The sequence below is a fragment of the Scyliorhinus torazame genome, chromosome 6, assembly GCF_047496885.1.
Source record: "Scyliorhinus torazame isolate Kashiwa2021f chromosome 6, sScyTor2.1, whole genome shotgun sequence".
NCBI classification, from domain to species: domain Eukaryota; kingdom Metazoa; phylum Chordata; class Chondrichthyes; order Carcharhiniformes; family Scyliorhinidae; genus Scyliorhinus; species Scyliorhinus torazame.
In genome coordinates, this window is record NC_092712.1 from 311,701,536 (window position 1) to 311,717,800 (window position 16,265).

Below are 16,265 nucleotides of genomic sequence, written 5' to 3' on the forward strand. Positions count from 1 at the left end.
CCTTAAACTTTGCTGCTTTCTGCCTCCTTTCTAACAGATGTGAGAAGCTTATACCATTAATTTTTATCTACCTCTGCTGCTTCTTCCCAATTTCCAGCTAGCTTCACTTCCTGACCACCATGCCAGCTGATGATTCAAATAGTTCCCTCACCTCCGGTACTATTTCCCTTCAAAACTGCTGTTATCACTCCCTCTTCAAAAGAAAATCCACCCTCTACTCCATTGGTTTTGCAAACTGCTGCCCTACCTTGCCACTCACTTCCTTGAGTGTGTTGTCAGATAGGAAATCTGTACCCATTGTTCCCAAACTCTGCGGGTGGAATCATCCTAAAATCTGGGAGTGTCAGGTTTGAACTGAAAACTAGCATGTATCTCTCCAGGTGCACAGCCGAGTTTCCACTCCGTGCCGATCTGGGCTAAAAATAAACTCTTCTCGCCCCTCCGCCCTTCCCACATACACCACACATACGAGGAACTTCTCCAGAGGGTCTGCATCTCCATCTCGGGGCTATGCTTACCTGTGTGCCCCTGTCGTGATCATCACGACTGTTTTTTGTTTTTGATGACTAGTAGTGAATTGCGATGTTGTGGCATTATGCCAGCTGGGTGGGAAGGTACATTGAGGGCAGGAGTAACAGCATCAAGCCTGCTTATGATATTATAATGTATGCAAATCAGGCTCGACCCTTTCCTGGTGTGAACATGATTGTGTCGGGGAAGATCGCATTCAGAAATCTTGCCAACACAATCCCATTTTTGGCCTCTTGAGATTTATCGACCATAACGGGATTTGCTAACGCAGCTGTTAAACTGTGGCCCATATCTTATCTCTTCAGTAAAGTTCCATCATTTGTTGTCATGGCACTGATGTAGCCCAATCAAAGTTGCATCCTCCTTAATGGTATGGTAACAATGGTGTACTAACATCCCAATCCTTCAAAATTGTAGCACATACCATAATCCTCCAACTCCCCTCCATTGTCCAGTTCACTGCACTTGCATGGTTCCACTCTTATCTATTCTATAGTATCCTCTCCTAATCCGACACTGTAATCTCTGGATTCCCAAGGATAATACCCCCCTTTTTCTTACCTGCAGAGAAGACATTATCTGAGATTATGAGGTCAACCTCCAAATGTATCATGACTAATGCAATGGTTGAAATGAAAACAGAAAACTTTGTCAAATGCAGCAACATCCATATATTTACGACCTTTTTTTTTTATAAATACAAAAGCATGCACCCATGCACTTTGAGATGGGTCTGTTGGGGAGGGGTGTCTTGTTTACTTGTTATGCGCAGATACATTGTCATAACATTTGAAGTTGTGGGAGTGTGATAACTACAATGGGAGTAAGCACCCATGGGATTGACATCTTGAGTGAAGAACTTTACATTAAACCTGAAACAAAATCCGAAAATGCCAGATAAACTCTGAAGGCATGACAGCATCCATGGAGAGAGAAACACAGTTAACATTTTATGTCCATATGATCCTTCTGCATTAAACCTGTTTGGAACAATCCAAGAGGCAAGAAACTGAGCAAATGATGGTCCAAGGCAGACCAGATTGTTATCCCTGGAATGAATGGAGGCGAGTGGCGAAACGGTCACTTAACCTTCATTTGGTCTGCGTGGAAGGCTCTGCAATCTACACATTGCTGTCCCATGGAAATAATGTTTTGGGCACTCCATCTATTAAACATGTAAATGTCCGATAGCATTTAAATTTTAACTTCTTATAATATTCTTTATTAGTGTCACAAGTAGGCTTACATTAACACTGACAAGCACGTCTTTTGGGACTTGTGGGAGGAAACTGGAGCACCCGGAAGAAACCTACGTAAACACTCCGCACAGACAATGACCCACGCCGGAATCGAACCCGGGTCCCTGGTGCTGTGAAGCAACAGTGCCAATCACGTGCTAGCATGCCACCCGAATGGTTCAGATTCTAAGTACATACTTGAGCCATCTTATGATTGTCAGGAAGCTTTTGTCGCTCAACACATCGGTGATGGTTGCGGCGGCAAGAATTTGTGGTGGAATTCTTGCTCTTTTGTGTGCATTTATTTCTTTAAAACATGCAGATCCTGTTGCCCAGTTTTTTTAAATAAACAGATAATTGACAGTACAAAAAATTATTTGTCCAACTGCTCTTAGCTCATCACATCTGAACGGAATGATAGGAGCAAGGATCAACAGGAGCTCATTATGAAGAATAAATGTTTTGAGAAAGAGCTGCAGGATTATCAGAATAAAAATGATAGTAGGTGAAATACATACTTAATTGGTTACAACAATGTAATGCTTTGTGTATTTCCATATGTGTGCTGAGGTTTCTAACCTCCAGGTCAGATGTTAACTTTCATTAATACTTTGGTGTCCCATAATTGAGCTAAATTTTAAGATGCCTCCGATATCTCATTATTTCAGTAGATGCCTCAATTCATTGCTGTCTTGGCTTGACACCCCAGTTGCAACCAAAGTAATACTCAAGCCTGGTGATGGTCAAACAACATTCAAAGCACCAATTTGCATAGAATACACAGCACAGAGAAACACCATTTTGCTTAACTGGTCAATGTCTATATTTATAACCCACATGAACTTCCTACCAGTATTCGCACTACTTCATCTTAGGCCATCAGTATACACTTCTATTTCCATCTCCTTCATGATCTAGCCTCTCCTGAAATGCATGCAACTAGGTCTTTTTCAGAATTTAAGGATTCTTGGAAGATTTTCAGGGGGCTTAACAGGGTAGATGCTGAGAGACTGTTTTCCCTTGTGGGAGGGTTTAGAACCAGAGGAGACAACCTCAGAGTAAGGGGTTGCCCATTTAAAACAGATGGGAGGAATTTTGGCTGATGGTAGTGAATCTGTGGAATTCTTTACCATAGAGATTGGATCATTAGCAATGCTAACCACTGCTCCACCGTGCTGCCCGGAATTTCTAACATTTAAACCATAATATGATTCCGAATGTAGGACAGCTGGCATGTAATCTCCTCAAAATAATGTCTATCTGAACATCCTGTTATTTTGAAGGTGATCTAAAAGCATACGGTCTGATATTGCATCATAAAGCTACAGCGTAACTTGTGCTTCAATGTTTTGGCTACCATTCTATTTTAATTGTTTTTCCACATTGCCATTAAATTAAAAGTACTGAGTTTATTGTTGTTCTCCAATTTCTTTCAAAGTGTCTACGTGCTAGTTTGCTATTTTGTTCATTTTTTTTCTTCCAATATGCATTACCTTGCATTTGTCAGTATTGAGTTTCCGTTGTAATTTCTTTGTGAAATTTTATTGCTGGTTTAGATCTTTGCAAAATCTTTGACTGTCTAGCATTCACTCACTTGGTTATTTACTTACCCTATATACCCATTTAGCGTTTTGCTGTTTCTCATTGCGTCTTGACAAATATATGAATAGGGTGAGAATAGAGGGGAAAGGATCTCGGAAGTGTAGAAGGTTTTAGGTTAGATGGGCAGCATTGTTGGTGCAGGTTTGGAGGGCCGAAGGGCCTGTCCCTGCGCTGTACTGTTCTTTGTTACTTAACTGAAGTTACTTTATTCCACTCTGGTTCCTCTCGTCTTTTTTTAATCTTTGTCCCACCCTCTCTTCCTCATTTGTGTAACAATGTAATTTTTCAGCTTTTGAGGGTGGAAATATATTAGAAACAATAATCCCCTTTCATTTATGTAGCCGTTAAAGAGCAAAAAATGCAAGGGATCAGGTATTTATTGATTAGACATGGGTAAATTCAGTGAGTCTATCTTCCCATTGTAAAGGTAGTACAGTGGTACAGTGTTTAGTACTGCTGTCTCACAGCGCCAGGGTCTCGGGTTCGATTTTGATTTTGTGTGTTTACATGTTTTCCCCCCTTGCTGCATGGGTTTCCTCCAGGTGCTCCAGTTTCCTTCCGCAGTCCAAAGGTGTGCAGGTTAAGTGGATTGGCTATGCTAAATTGCCCCTTAGTGTCCAAAGATGTGGAGGTTAGGTTACAGGGATAGGGAGGTGGAGTGGGCATAGGTAGGCTGATCTTTCAGAGGGTCGGTGCAGACTCAATGGGCCAAATGGCTTCCACCTGCACTGTAGGGATTCTATGATTGTACTTGCGAAAGTTGGTTCTTTGATTAGGCTAGAAGACTTTAGCATTGATTCTTCGACCTGTGCTTCCTTTTTCCCTGTTGGGATTATTGAATTTACCTGATTTGGATTTTTCTTTTTGCAAGCTTGATCTGTGGAATTGTGAATTTTGCAATTCAGTTGTTGTGTTTTACCATTTTTAAAAGCTGCTGGATCAAAATTGCCCTTTGTTGCAATTGTTTCTTTTGCGTGATGTTTCACTTTGTTAATTTCAAAACATGCATGCTAGCTGGTTGCTTCTAAAGCTGCGAATCAATTACGCAGCTACTTTTCTGTTTTGACAGTATTACAAAGTGAAGTAAACGACTTGCGCGTTGTGCTGCATTCAGCTGACAAGGAGCTTACAAATGTAAAGGAGGAATACATCACCTACAAAATTAAACAAGATGCAGAACACTGTCAACTTTCTGAGCAGTTCATCAATGTCCAGTTACAGCTGGATAAAATCAGGTACAGTTTATGTCATGCCAACTAATAATGGCGGATGTTTATAAAACATTTGTTAGCAGTATTGGCTTGGTTTTTGTGGTCGGCAACAAAGTGACCATGCTCACTGGTGACCTCCAAGCTGCGCCTAGCGATCTCTGTCACGTGAGTCTCACTGTTTTCAAACATCGGTATAAATCTGCTGCTGAGTTAAGGGGTCCAGCAACAGTGATATCATCAGTCAGGATAAACAATAATCGCAGGAAATCGGGATGTAAAATGCACTGACTACCCTACACTTTCCCCGAGAGCAAAGCTGAAATATCAAACCTGAAAACAATTACTGTTAAATAAACTTTGAAATTTTATCAGAATGGAAACATTTGACATTACACAAATATATAATTAGTTTTCCAGGGCAACAAGGTTCTTCAGTAGTTGTGACATAGACTGTCGTTAAAAATCTCGTGACACCTCATTAACCAAGCATTAATTTCCATCTTTCTTGGAACTTTCTCAGTTTCCTCTTCTGTCATAGTACTGAAACTGCTCATATTAAAGTCATAAATGACATCCTAAATGACTATGACAAAGATAAATTATCCCTCCTTGTCCCTCTGTACTTGGCTGCATCCTTTGTTATGGTTGATCACACCATCCTCCAACGTCTCTCCACCATCATCCAGGACTGAATTCATTTGTATCTATTTAATTGTAGCCAGTTAATCATCTACTGTCTCCCACAAGGTTAGCTTTGATGCTGTACAAGGATCTATCCTTAACCCTCTCCTATTTATCATCTATATTCTTCCCCTTGGAGACATCAACCAAAAACACATCTGTTTCCAAATATGCATTGATGGTACTCACTTCACCATCAGCTCTCTCAACCCCTCCACTGTCTCCAACCCTCATTCATGCCTTTGTTGACTCTAGATTTGATATTCCAACATAGTCCTGGCCTGCCTCACAACTTAGAATCATAGAAGGTGCCATTCGGCCCAGCGAGTCTGTACCGGCTCTTGTAAAGAGCACACTACTTGAGCTCATGCCTCCACCCTAACCCAGTAACCCCACTAACCTTTTTTGGACACTTAAGGGAAATTTATCAAGGCCAATCCACCTAACCTGCACATCTTTGGACTGTGGGAGGAAACCGGAGCACCTGGAGGAAACCCATTCAGACACGAGGAGACCGTGGTCCGCACAGACACCGCACAGGCAGTGATCCAAGCCTGGAATCGAACTTGGAACCCTGGAGCTGTGAAGCAATTGTGCTGCCCACTGTGCTACTGTGCTGCCCACTGTGCTATTGTGCTGCCCACTGTGCTACCGTGCTACCCACGAGAGGTCATCCAAAACTCCTTTGACCTAATTTCCACCTAATCACTCTTTATCCCTGTACTTGCTCACCTACATTAACTCCTGCTGTAATTAAAGGCTCAATTTTTTTTTAAAGTAAAAAAATTCTCATCCTTGTTTTCAAATTCCTCCATGGCTTCACTCCTCACTATCTCTAAACACTTCAAGTCCTACAATCCTCCAATATCTGAGCTTCTGTAATTCTGGCTTCTGGAGCAAACCAGTTTTAATTGCTCTGCTATTGATGGCAAATGCCTAACCTCTGGAATTCCCTCACTCAACCTCCACTCTAATATCCCTTTTATGTGGCTCAGTGATGTAGTGTTCCTGTGAAATACATGGAGATGTTTTATTACGTTAAAAGCACTATATAAAAGGGCAGCACTGTGGCACAGTGGTTAGCACTGCTGCCTCATGGCGCCGAGGTCCCAGGTTCGATTCCTTATCTGGGTCACTAACCGTGTGGAGTTTGCACATTCTCCCCGTGTTTGCGTGGTTTTTGCCTCCACAACCCAAAGGTAGGTGGATTGGCCACACTAAATTGCCCCTTAATTGGAAAAAATTAATTGGATACTCTAAATTTATATTTTTTTAAAAAGCAAAAAAAAGCACTGTATAAATACAAATCGTTAATTGTGTAATTTTTTTTCAAGGGTTTTAAATAGCGATATTACGGCATGAAAGGGCAAGTTCACAGTTCCGTGATTTCTAATTGAATGCCATTTGGTTGGGCCTCAACTACGCATCTTGTGGAGAAGCATAGAATAGTTGATAGCAACATTTGCATTTTCACATTCTGCTGCTGCATGTGTGGACAGCAGATAGCTGTCCGTTTCAGAAGAGCAGTGACCGCAAACACCGGACCGTTTCGCCATCATTGCTACAAAATACAGGCCATTGTAGTTAAATTGAAGAGTTGTTGTTCATAATCTTTGGTGGTGTGGTAAATGTAAAAATAGGGTTGCAACCTAATATACAACTTCCCTTCCAGGCTGGAGCATGAGGAAGTTCTGGAAGAGAAGAGGTCACTCCAAGACTCCTGCGATAACCTGCAGGAGGTTGTGGAGTTTAAAGCGTATGAAACTGGTCAGCTGCGTGAAAGCCTGGAACAAATGAAGGAGCACAGTGAAGTGCTACGGACTAAAATTAGTGTGAGTAAAGGGAATATTTAAATATATGCAAACTGTACTGTGTATAAAGGGTCGTTGTAATTGTAACTTGACCACAAAATGGTGGTTGAAACCCTTTACAAGTTATTTTTCTTTAATATATAAAAATATTGAAGTTTAAAATACAAGAATACAATATGGACTAAAAAATGGGAGCAACTAGCTAAACATAGAAATGATAGTAATAGAATTAGAAATAACGGCAGTTAAATACCAATATACACCGATAACAACTAATTATGTCATCAGCAATGGATTTAATTAAGAAGATACATAATAACACTCTCTAACATTTCTCTTTGCGCCCCTCCCCACTAAAATTTTAATCCCCCTAAAGACAGAAATACAGTGAAACTAATGCTTTAATTATATGTCAGTCTTCAGGAGCTTTACCACTGCGCTGTGATCTGCGCAGTAACACTGGTGACTCAGTTAATTGCTTCACTTTGCCTTTCAAGGCGTAGGGCACTGTCCTCGGTTTGGAAAAAGTGAGGAGTAGTCTGAAGATCTACGAACTGTTGTGCCCTGCAATGTACCCTGTTCGTCTTTGAAAACCTCAGGATATTTCTGAATGACACCCTCTGTCACTTTTCTGTGCTTTTACTTGCCTCAGTTGAACTGAATTTTCCTGAGCCAGTCAAGGCTGAGTAGAAGAGACCTGTGCCCTTTTATCACCAGAAGCCATGCTCTTGACTGTTATATGCAATGTCTACCTCTAACGCTCCAAGCAATAGTAACGCCAGTGTATGTTCGAATGTTGACTCCTGCCTGAGTAAGGGCTGGTGCCTGCTTAGAGCCCCAAATCTTCCTGAAGGTCTCCTCACTGATTAGCAATATAGAGGCTCCTGTGCCGCCCTCCATCTTTATTTTCTGTCCATGGACCTCCACGGTAGCATAAACAGGCTCGGCATGCCCCTCACCAATGTCATGATATTCAGATAAACATCATGGTGCAAACACACACACACACTGATGGCCAGATCAACGGACCAATCAACACACACGCAACATCACAGCCAATCACAAGCAAGAGCACACACACTATAAAACGGGGAACACCACAGTTCCCGTTGATTCCAGCAGGAGACAGCTCAGGGCACACAGCTCTCAGCAAGCCACTCAGACATTCACCATGTGCTGAGTTCCTCACCAAGATAGTGTTAGGGCTGGGTCCACAGGTTAAAGGGCAATGAACGAACCACAGTAACAAGTTTACAGATGTTATTGAAAGTAATAAAACAGAGTTGTACCATCTGCAACTGTGTTGGTTCGTCTGTGTAGCAAAGCACCCAATACGACAACCAATACTAAACATGTCACGCGAGTAGTGCTCCTCTGCCTAATCTGAACTTTCCAAGTGATGCACCTTCAACTGAGGTATTCTTGCATTTGTAGTTCCCTTTTCAGCCTTCAACTTTCAGCACCCTGGCACTTCTTTGCTAAATGTCCTTTTTTATTCTCCTGGTGCAAAACAGCGTCCATAAACTTACAATGATTTGAATAGTGTGTCCTTCCACATCTAAAACATTCCACTGTGTTCACCTATGTACTTGCAGCTCCTTTACTTGAATTAACTCATTAATTTTATTAACCCATGTTAATTTCTTTTTTATATATATATATATATACAAAATAATAAAGTTTAAAATACAGTATGGACACAAAAACGGGAGCAACTAGCGAAACGTTGAAATAACAGGAACAAATCGAATTAGAACTAACGGCTGTTAAATACAAATATACACAGGTAGCAACTAATGATGTCACAGCACTTTCTGATGACATCAGCAATGGAGTTAAATAAGAAGATGCATAATAAAAATTCTCTATAACAGTAATTGTCTTGATTTTTGCTTGTGTGTGTGTGGTGGGAGATGGAATTCACTTACTAAACTCACTTGACAATAGCACTGATGTGGAATGAACAGATTCTTTTCCACCTTGTACCTGGCCATGATACATGAAGTCAGGAGACTTTGGAAGCAAGGAAAAACTGCTTTCTGATAAAGTAATGCACTAAATTTCATGCTTCATTGTTTTAATGCTTCAACCTTGATGAACATTTCATATTTTAAGCTCTGTGAAACATTAAAAATATCAGATGTATGTGAAAGCAGAGGTTTTGGCATTGGTGGTAAAGAACTTCTTTCAAATATCTGGCCAAAATTTCCAATTAGCCTGTGAAATCTCAAACTTTAACTTCTAGCAAATATGATTTCAGTATGAGAACTCGGCTAACACCACTTGAGAATATGTTTATTTTCCACTTTGACCGTACATCAGAAATAAGTTGTTAAAAACTCTGGTTTGTGCTTGACTTGGTGCAATACTGAACTGTATATATAATCAGTGCTTTATCATACTGACAAATATGTCCAGTGGGAAAAATGTTTTTGCCGTGCATGATTTAGTAAAAATTAATTGTGCTTGTATACACCATTTGAATGGCAGATTCAATTTAAATGGAAAGCAAAAGATGAACCATCACTGGTTAATAGCAAGCCATTTACTTGGAAATGGATGCTGATTTTTCTCATCACACTACCAACAAACCTATTCACTGTTGTAGGCTATTCCCTCTCTGAATTAAACACATCTAGCATGTACATGAGATGCCAAAGCTCAGCCAACCATCCATATCCATGTGCCAATGTGTTTTAAAATCTGCTTAGAAATCTTAAGAATTGTTTCCTTTTACCTAATGTGTTTTGGATTCCATTTGGAAATGTTTCCTTACATCATTTTATTTTGCATTAAATGTAGTCTTTACTGGAGCTGTTAGAAACTGAAAAAGAACGAAATGAAAAACTTACTTCACAACTTCAACAAGACATTGAAAATAATTCAAAGTAAGTTTTATTTTTTCTCTGCATTCGGGCAGCAAACTACACAAAGACGTTTTAATACTGGTTTGTTTCCATCTTGTGGTAGACTCCTGATTGTTCAAGTGCTCAAGCGGTAAATGATTTCATTGTCAGCTGTGGGGCTTCTTGTGACTGAAGAGCCTGATATGGGGTCGGCATGGGTGTCTGCAGAACTTGGGAGCTCATTGCTGTTGCTCAGGGCAACCTCTGCAGCTGCACCACTTCTAGCATTCCTCTGGGTACAATGAATGTTGCAAATTTGACATAAATGGAAGTCGAAACATGCCAAACCACATTTTGGTTCTTGCCTCCACATGGGCCAGCTGGCTGTAATGTTTTCTTCAGGGAGGTGGTCTGCAATGCAGAGGTTTGTGAGGCTCTTTATTAAAAAAAGAAATATTGTTTGTTCTGACTACCTTGATGTCATTTTCCCTGAGGCCCTTCTCCATAGAGGATATGCCTGTGGATTCTGTAATCATCCACATCCACGCAGGAGGCATAGCCTGTTCTGGATTCCATGTTGTTGAGCCCAGCATAATGGGGAATCCTTGCTGTTTGTGATTTATGTTTCCATCAAATTCTCATGATGGACTTTGTGTTTGGTGAAAGCATTCCAGAACTTTGATGTGGTGATTAGAGCAGACCCAGTATTCTGAGCCACCCAGATCATGTCTGGAAGCAGCATGGCATTAAGCTGAAGGTTTATTTTACACATGTGAGTTGTAAGTGTGAGCATAGGGATTTCTTTCTTCAGCTTGTTCATTCACATTTAGAAGTTGAAGTTTTATAATTGCAGTGGTGTATAGGTGCATCTCCAATGCCCTTCAAGTTGAAATTTCTTTGTAGCCAGTGGAGCCCAGATGTGTTGGTGTATTATGCAGTGCTTTGAAGGAGTATGATGCTGGATGTCTTTTTGTATGCATTTCTCTACTTGGCAGAATTGATGTGAAGGTGGATCTCAAAATGCAGATAGTTGCTCAGCCTATGCAATAGTTGGTACTGCGCTCAGTCCACATATGCTTCAGTGTAGAAATTCATATTTTCCAACACTTCTCCAGTTTAATACAACCCAATAGACTTTAGAAAGAGGAGGTAGAGTGAATATTTAATATGTTCATTATGCATTTCTGTTATATATTCTAAAACATAATTAACATTCAGCTACAGAGTGCAGCATGGTGGCACAGTGGATAGCCCTGCTGACTCACGGCTCGAGGTCCCAGGTTCAATCCCGGCTCAGGTTCACTGTCCGTGTGGGGTTTGTACATACTCCCTGTGTTTATGTGGGTTTCGCCTCCACAACCCAAAGATGTGCAGGGTAGGTGGATTGGCCAAGTTAAATTACGCCTTAATTGGAAAAGAATTAATTGGGTACACTAAATTTAAAAAAAAATAAACATTCAGCTACATATGTTTCAAAACTTTGATAACAAACAGGTAGAGATAAATATTTAGTTAATTTCCAATGGATATTTATGTAGGTCAAATGATATTGGAGTAGTCATTTTAACTGGGTTTTTAAAAGTTGCATTACACATTTTAATATCCTTATTGAATAAGAATAATATTTGTGTATTTATTACTTTCACGATAGCTGTGCCGGTAACTGTTCTAATCTTGGCGTTGTTTTTTTCACCAAATCATTGATGTTCCTTTATGCAGGGAACTTTTGATGGCTTTAGATGAAAAAGACCTACTGAAGAAACAGTCTTCTGAGCTATTGTTGAAATCTGAGCAACAGGTACATATGACTTTGGAAACTGGGCCTGTTTTTTAATTATTAACCCCTTACCCTTTTTGTAGTTTTGAATAACCTAGTGTGTTGTTCCTGTACAGTACTACTGTTTAATGGGTAACTTAAAATTTTGAGTTCAGTTCACTGCTTCCCCCCTCCATGCCCTTACCTAGCACCTCTACTGCAACACTGGCTGAGTTCTGTTAACTAGCTTCAACTGGCGATGAATTTTTCAATCTTCTTAGAGTATTCTATTGCACACTGTAGGAAAGATGCATCATCGAAGGACTAAAAAGGGAAAAATATTCCAACAAGTATGTGCTCATGTGACTGTATGTCTGGCATGAGAAAATGTCCATAGTGCAAAACAAAAATTAGATTTATTCTAGGAAAAATTTGAGTGAACCCACAAATAGTCCCACAGTATGCCATTTCTGAATGCATTTCTTACAAAGATCTTTCCAAATACTTTTTGGTGACTGGTGTACTGCAATGAATGTCCTTGCAAGTAGTAACATGCTAATTCAAACATTAGCTCTTGGACATACGAACATTATCCTTCAATCCCGAATTTTCCCATAAACCTAGAGTAATTACAAACTCCTGCAACAATTTTTCATGTCTCTCTCTACTCTTCCCCCCCCCCCCCCCCCGCACAAATAGGGATGGAACGTTGCATACTTCTGCACTGCTGCATGTTGTGCTAATAATAATCTTTATTGTCACAGTAAGCTTATATTAACACTGCAATGAAGTTACTGTATAAAGTCCCTATTTGCCACATTCCGGTGCCTGTTCGGGTACACAGGAGGGAGAATTCAGAGTGTCCAATTCACCTAACAGCAGTCTTTCGGAACTTGTGGGAGGAAACCGGAGCACCTGGCAGAAACCCACGCAGACACAGTGAGAATGACAGTGACCCAAATCGGGAGTTGAACTTGGGACCCTGGAGCTGTGAAGCAACAGTGCTACCACTGTGCTACCGTGCCGCCTTCATTTGAAGTTATTGTAATACTTCTTTCTGCAAGGTTTCTGCCTGTACAGCCACACTCTAGTCTTGTGCCCACGCGGTACATCTACTCCCCATTGCGGCTACTTTCCAAGCTCATTTTTGCCACTTTAATAAAAGCAAATTTGTGTTTTTCCCGAAAGCAAAATGGTAAACTTTTCTTCCCTGTCATGCTAGCAAATTTAGCCAGGAAGCAAATTAATCTTATACTTCAAGAAGATTTCAGATTGGATCTCTAGTTTATGCTCTCTAACCCAAACTAAGCCAGGATTGCAGTCGAGGTGTTGGAAAAGTTTTAGTGGTCCATTTAGCATATTCTACCAGTGTGAGGTTTTTGTACAATATTGGCTGGTGCCATCTGGATTTGTTACACTACATCAAATAAGAGATTTAACATGTGCCATAAAAATGCAGAAATGGAAACCATGTGTCGTGTGATAGAAATCAATTTAGCCACTTGCTTTTTGCTCTCGGTTAGAGGTTGTTTGCTGACACACATGCATGCATCCTTATGGGATCTTGGCATGACAATATAACATGAGCTGCAGTGTTGATTTCAGTTAGCATAAAGCAGAGTTTATTTGTGCTGCAGTATTTTAAGGGCCACTTGCTGGACAGGTAGAGTCAATCTATGATTTATTTTTCATCTGAAACTGGACAGACATACAGATTTTTGAAATGCAAACTGAAACCTGATATTACAGAGTAAATAGAACACGTTAGGATTGATTGTTCCCCAAATGTTCGATTCATTTGTCAGTTATTATTATTAAAATTCTCATCAGGAATACATCTTTTTTAATAGTCTTATTTGCAAATGGTATTAAAGATATTTTTTTTACAAATCAATATATTCTTTGGTAAATGAACAATAAATGACTATTATTACGTTTTTAAAATACATTGCTCAATGTGGCCGTTGAGATCATGCCTTTGACCTTAAGAGCCTCACCAACTGCCTCTGTTAAGCCCTTTCTAACATGCTTCCGAAGACCTTTACTTACACCTGTAATCATCCTTTCCACTTTGTATATACTGCAATGCATTCTCAATTCAAATGTTTATCTCCAATTATAAAACAGACATTTGAATTGGGGTTGGAAAGTGCATTGCAGGTCAGGTGTGCCAACATTCCTGATGCCTTTCCAGTCGGTGGCAGGAGTGAATGTTGCTTTAATTCTTGTACCGTTTTTGGATTAATGAATAGTATTGTTTTCTTTGCTTTTTTAAGGCAATGGAGCTAAAAAATATGGAACAGAACCTGGCTGATGCAAAAAGGACTGTTATTGATCTAGAGAAGAAGAATGCAGCTGATCAGGTGTGAGAGTTGTAACTTCAAAGCAGTTGTGTAATATCACATGGCAATATTTCAGCAAAAACACAAAAATTAAAGCAAGGATTTAATCGAGACGAGAGCTGAGCATGTGGTCTCATTGAGCTTGTGCCGTCTAGCTGGAAATGTAACAGCAGTATTTTCTACCATTCCTGAAGAAAAGTAGACTCAGTACTTTGTCCCTCTATCTTTATGAAATCTGGTTATCTTTTCCTGGAAAGAAACCATAAATATTGTACTAATTTGGCAGCCACCTGTTTCACATCCCGACTAATATTTATTTGAGAAAGTTGCCCCCCCCCCGCCGTGCCTCTTTTATATCTGTTCATTTTCTCTTTTTGTTTTCTGAAGACTAACTCTACTGCAGAGACTATATCACAGCCAAGCATGATCTTTCACTCCAGCAGTGTCCACATCTTTCTTCCAAGCTAAGAACAACATGACATTGCAATTAAAATTAGAACTGCTCTAGTCTGTATGACTTAATTACATACATAGATACAGAGAAGATAGGAGCAGGAGGAGGCCTTTTGGCCCTTCGAGCCTGCTCCGCCATTCATCACGATCATGGCTGATCATCCAACTCAATAGCCTAATCCTTCTTTCTCCCCATAGCCTTTGATCCCATTCTCCCCAAGTGCTATATATCTAGCCGCCTCTTGAATATATTCAAAGTTTCAGCATCAACTACTTCCTGTGGCAATGAATTCCACAGGCTCACCACTCTTTGTGTGAAGAAATGTCTCCTTATCTCTGTCCGAAATGGTTTACCCTGAATCCTCAGGCTGTGACCCCTGGTTCTGGACACACATATCATTGGTAACATCTTCCCTGCATCTACCCTGTCTAGTCCTGTGAGAATTTTGTAAGTCTCTATGAGATCTCCCCTCATTCTTCTGAACTCCAGCGAGAACAATCCCAACCTAGTCAATCTCTCCTCATATGACAGTCCCTCCATCCCTGGAATCAGTCTGGTAAACCTTCGCTGCACTCCCTCGAGAGCAAGAACATCCTTCGTCCTAGAAGGAGACCAAAACTGCACACAATACTCCAAGTGTGGCCTCACCAAGGCACTGTACCTTCAGCGAATGGTGCACAAGGACACCCAGGTCCTGCTGCATACTCCCCTCTCCCAATTTCAGGTAGTAATCTGCCTTCCTGTTTTTGCTTCCAAAATGAACAACCTCACACTTATCCAAATTATACTCCATCTGCCATTGGTTTGCCCACTCGCCCAGATCTTGTAGGATCTCTGCATCCTCGTCACAATTCACCCTCCCACCTAATTTGGTATCATCTGCAAACTTTGAGCTGTTACATTTTGTTCTCTCATCCAAATCGTTACTTGCCAGTAACCAGCAGAACCATCAGAGTGGCATCAGCTCATGGTTTTATGATTTCAAACTGGTTTGTTGAGGTGTATACTGAATACGTTACCTTTAAAAGAAGTGATTTCCTTCATGCCTGGTTAAGTAATTACAATACATGTCAGTTAAATTTTAAAAACGTTTATTGACAAGGTGATTATTTAACATTACAGTTGCTCTTTTGATTATGAATGAACTGCGTGGAAGCTACACGGATGACTGAGTTTAATGCTGTTAGGGTGTGGCTGCGAGTGAGGCAGGTAGAGTGATCCAGGAGGTAGGGTTGCAGGTGCCTCAACCCTTGACATTGGCCAACAGGTTTGAGATTTTTGCTCCCTGTGTCAACAGGAATGAGGACTGCAGGGAGGGTGAGCAAACTTGACTACAGCACCGTGGTACAGGCAGCCATTCAAGTGGGTGAGAGAAAAGGAATGTAGTCGTAATTGGGGATAGTATAGTTTGGGGAATAGACACTATTCTCTGTGACCAGTATCACAGGTTGTGTTGTCTGGTGCTCTGGTTTGAGATATCTCATCTGGGCTGCAGAGGAACTTGGCGTGGGAGGGTAAAGATCCAGTTGTTGTGGTCCAAGTAGGTAACAGCGATATAGGTAGAACAAGAATAGAGGTTCTGCTGAAGGGATATGGGCGGCTAAGTGCTAAATTTAAAAAGCAGAAACAAAAAGGTAATAATCTCTGGATTACTACCTGATCCACAAGATAATTGGCACAGTGTCAATAAGATTAAAGAGGTAAATGCGCGGCTGAAAGGTTGATGTTGGAGAAATGGGTTTGAATTCATGGGACATTAGCAGGAGTACTGGGGAAGGGGGGAGCTGTTCTGA

The 16,265-nt window shown here is 40.6% G+C and overlaps 1 protein-coding gene across 2 annotated transcripts in view; it reads left to right on the top strand.

Annotated features, from left to right (window-relative positions):
- Nucleotides 1-16,265, top strand: part of kif15 (kinesin family member 15) — a 117,476-nt gene that overhangs the window by 51,313 nt on the left and 49,898 nt on the right. For both annotated transcript variants that reach the window (XM_072510067.1, XM_072510069.1), the window contains exons 19-24: nt 2,165-2,270; nt 4,441-4,606; nt 6,936-7,095; nt 9,877-9,962; nt 11,640-11,718; nt 13,953-14,039. In XM_072510067.1, coding sequence (XP_072366168.1) covers nt 2,165-2,270; nt 4,441-4,606; nt 6,936-7,095; nt 9,877-9,962; nt 11,640-11,718; nt 13,953-14,039 — 684 coding nt within the window. The remainder of the gene's footprint in view (nt 1-2,164; nt 2,271-4,440; nt 4,607-6,935; nt 7,096-9,876; nt 9,963-11,639; nt 11,719-13,952; nt 14,040-16,265) is intronic.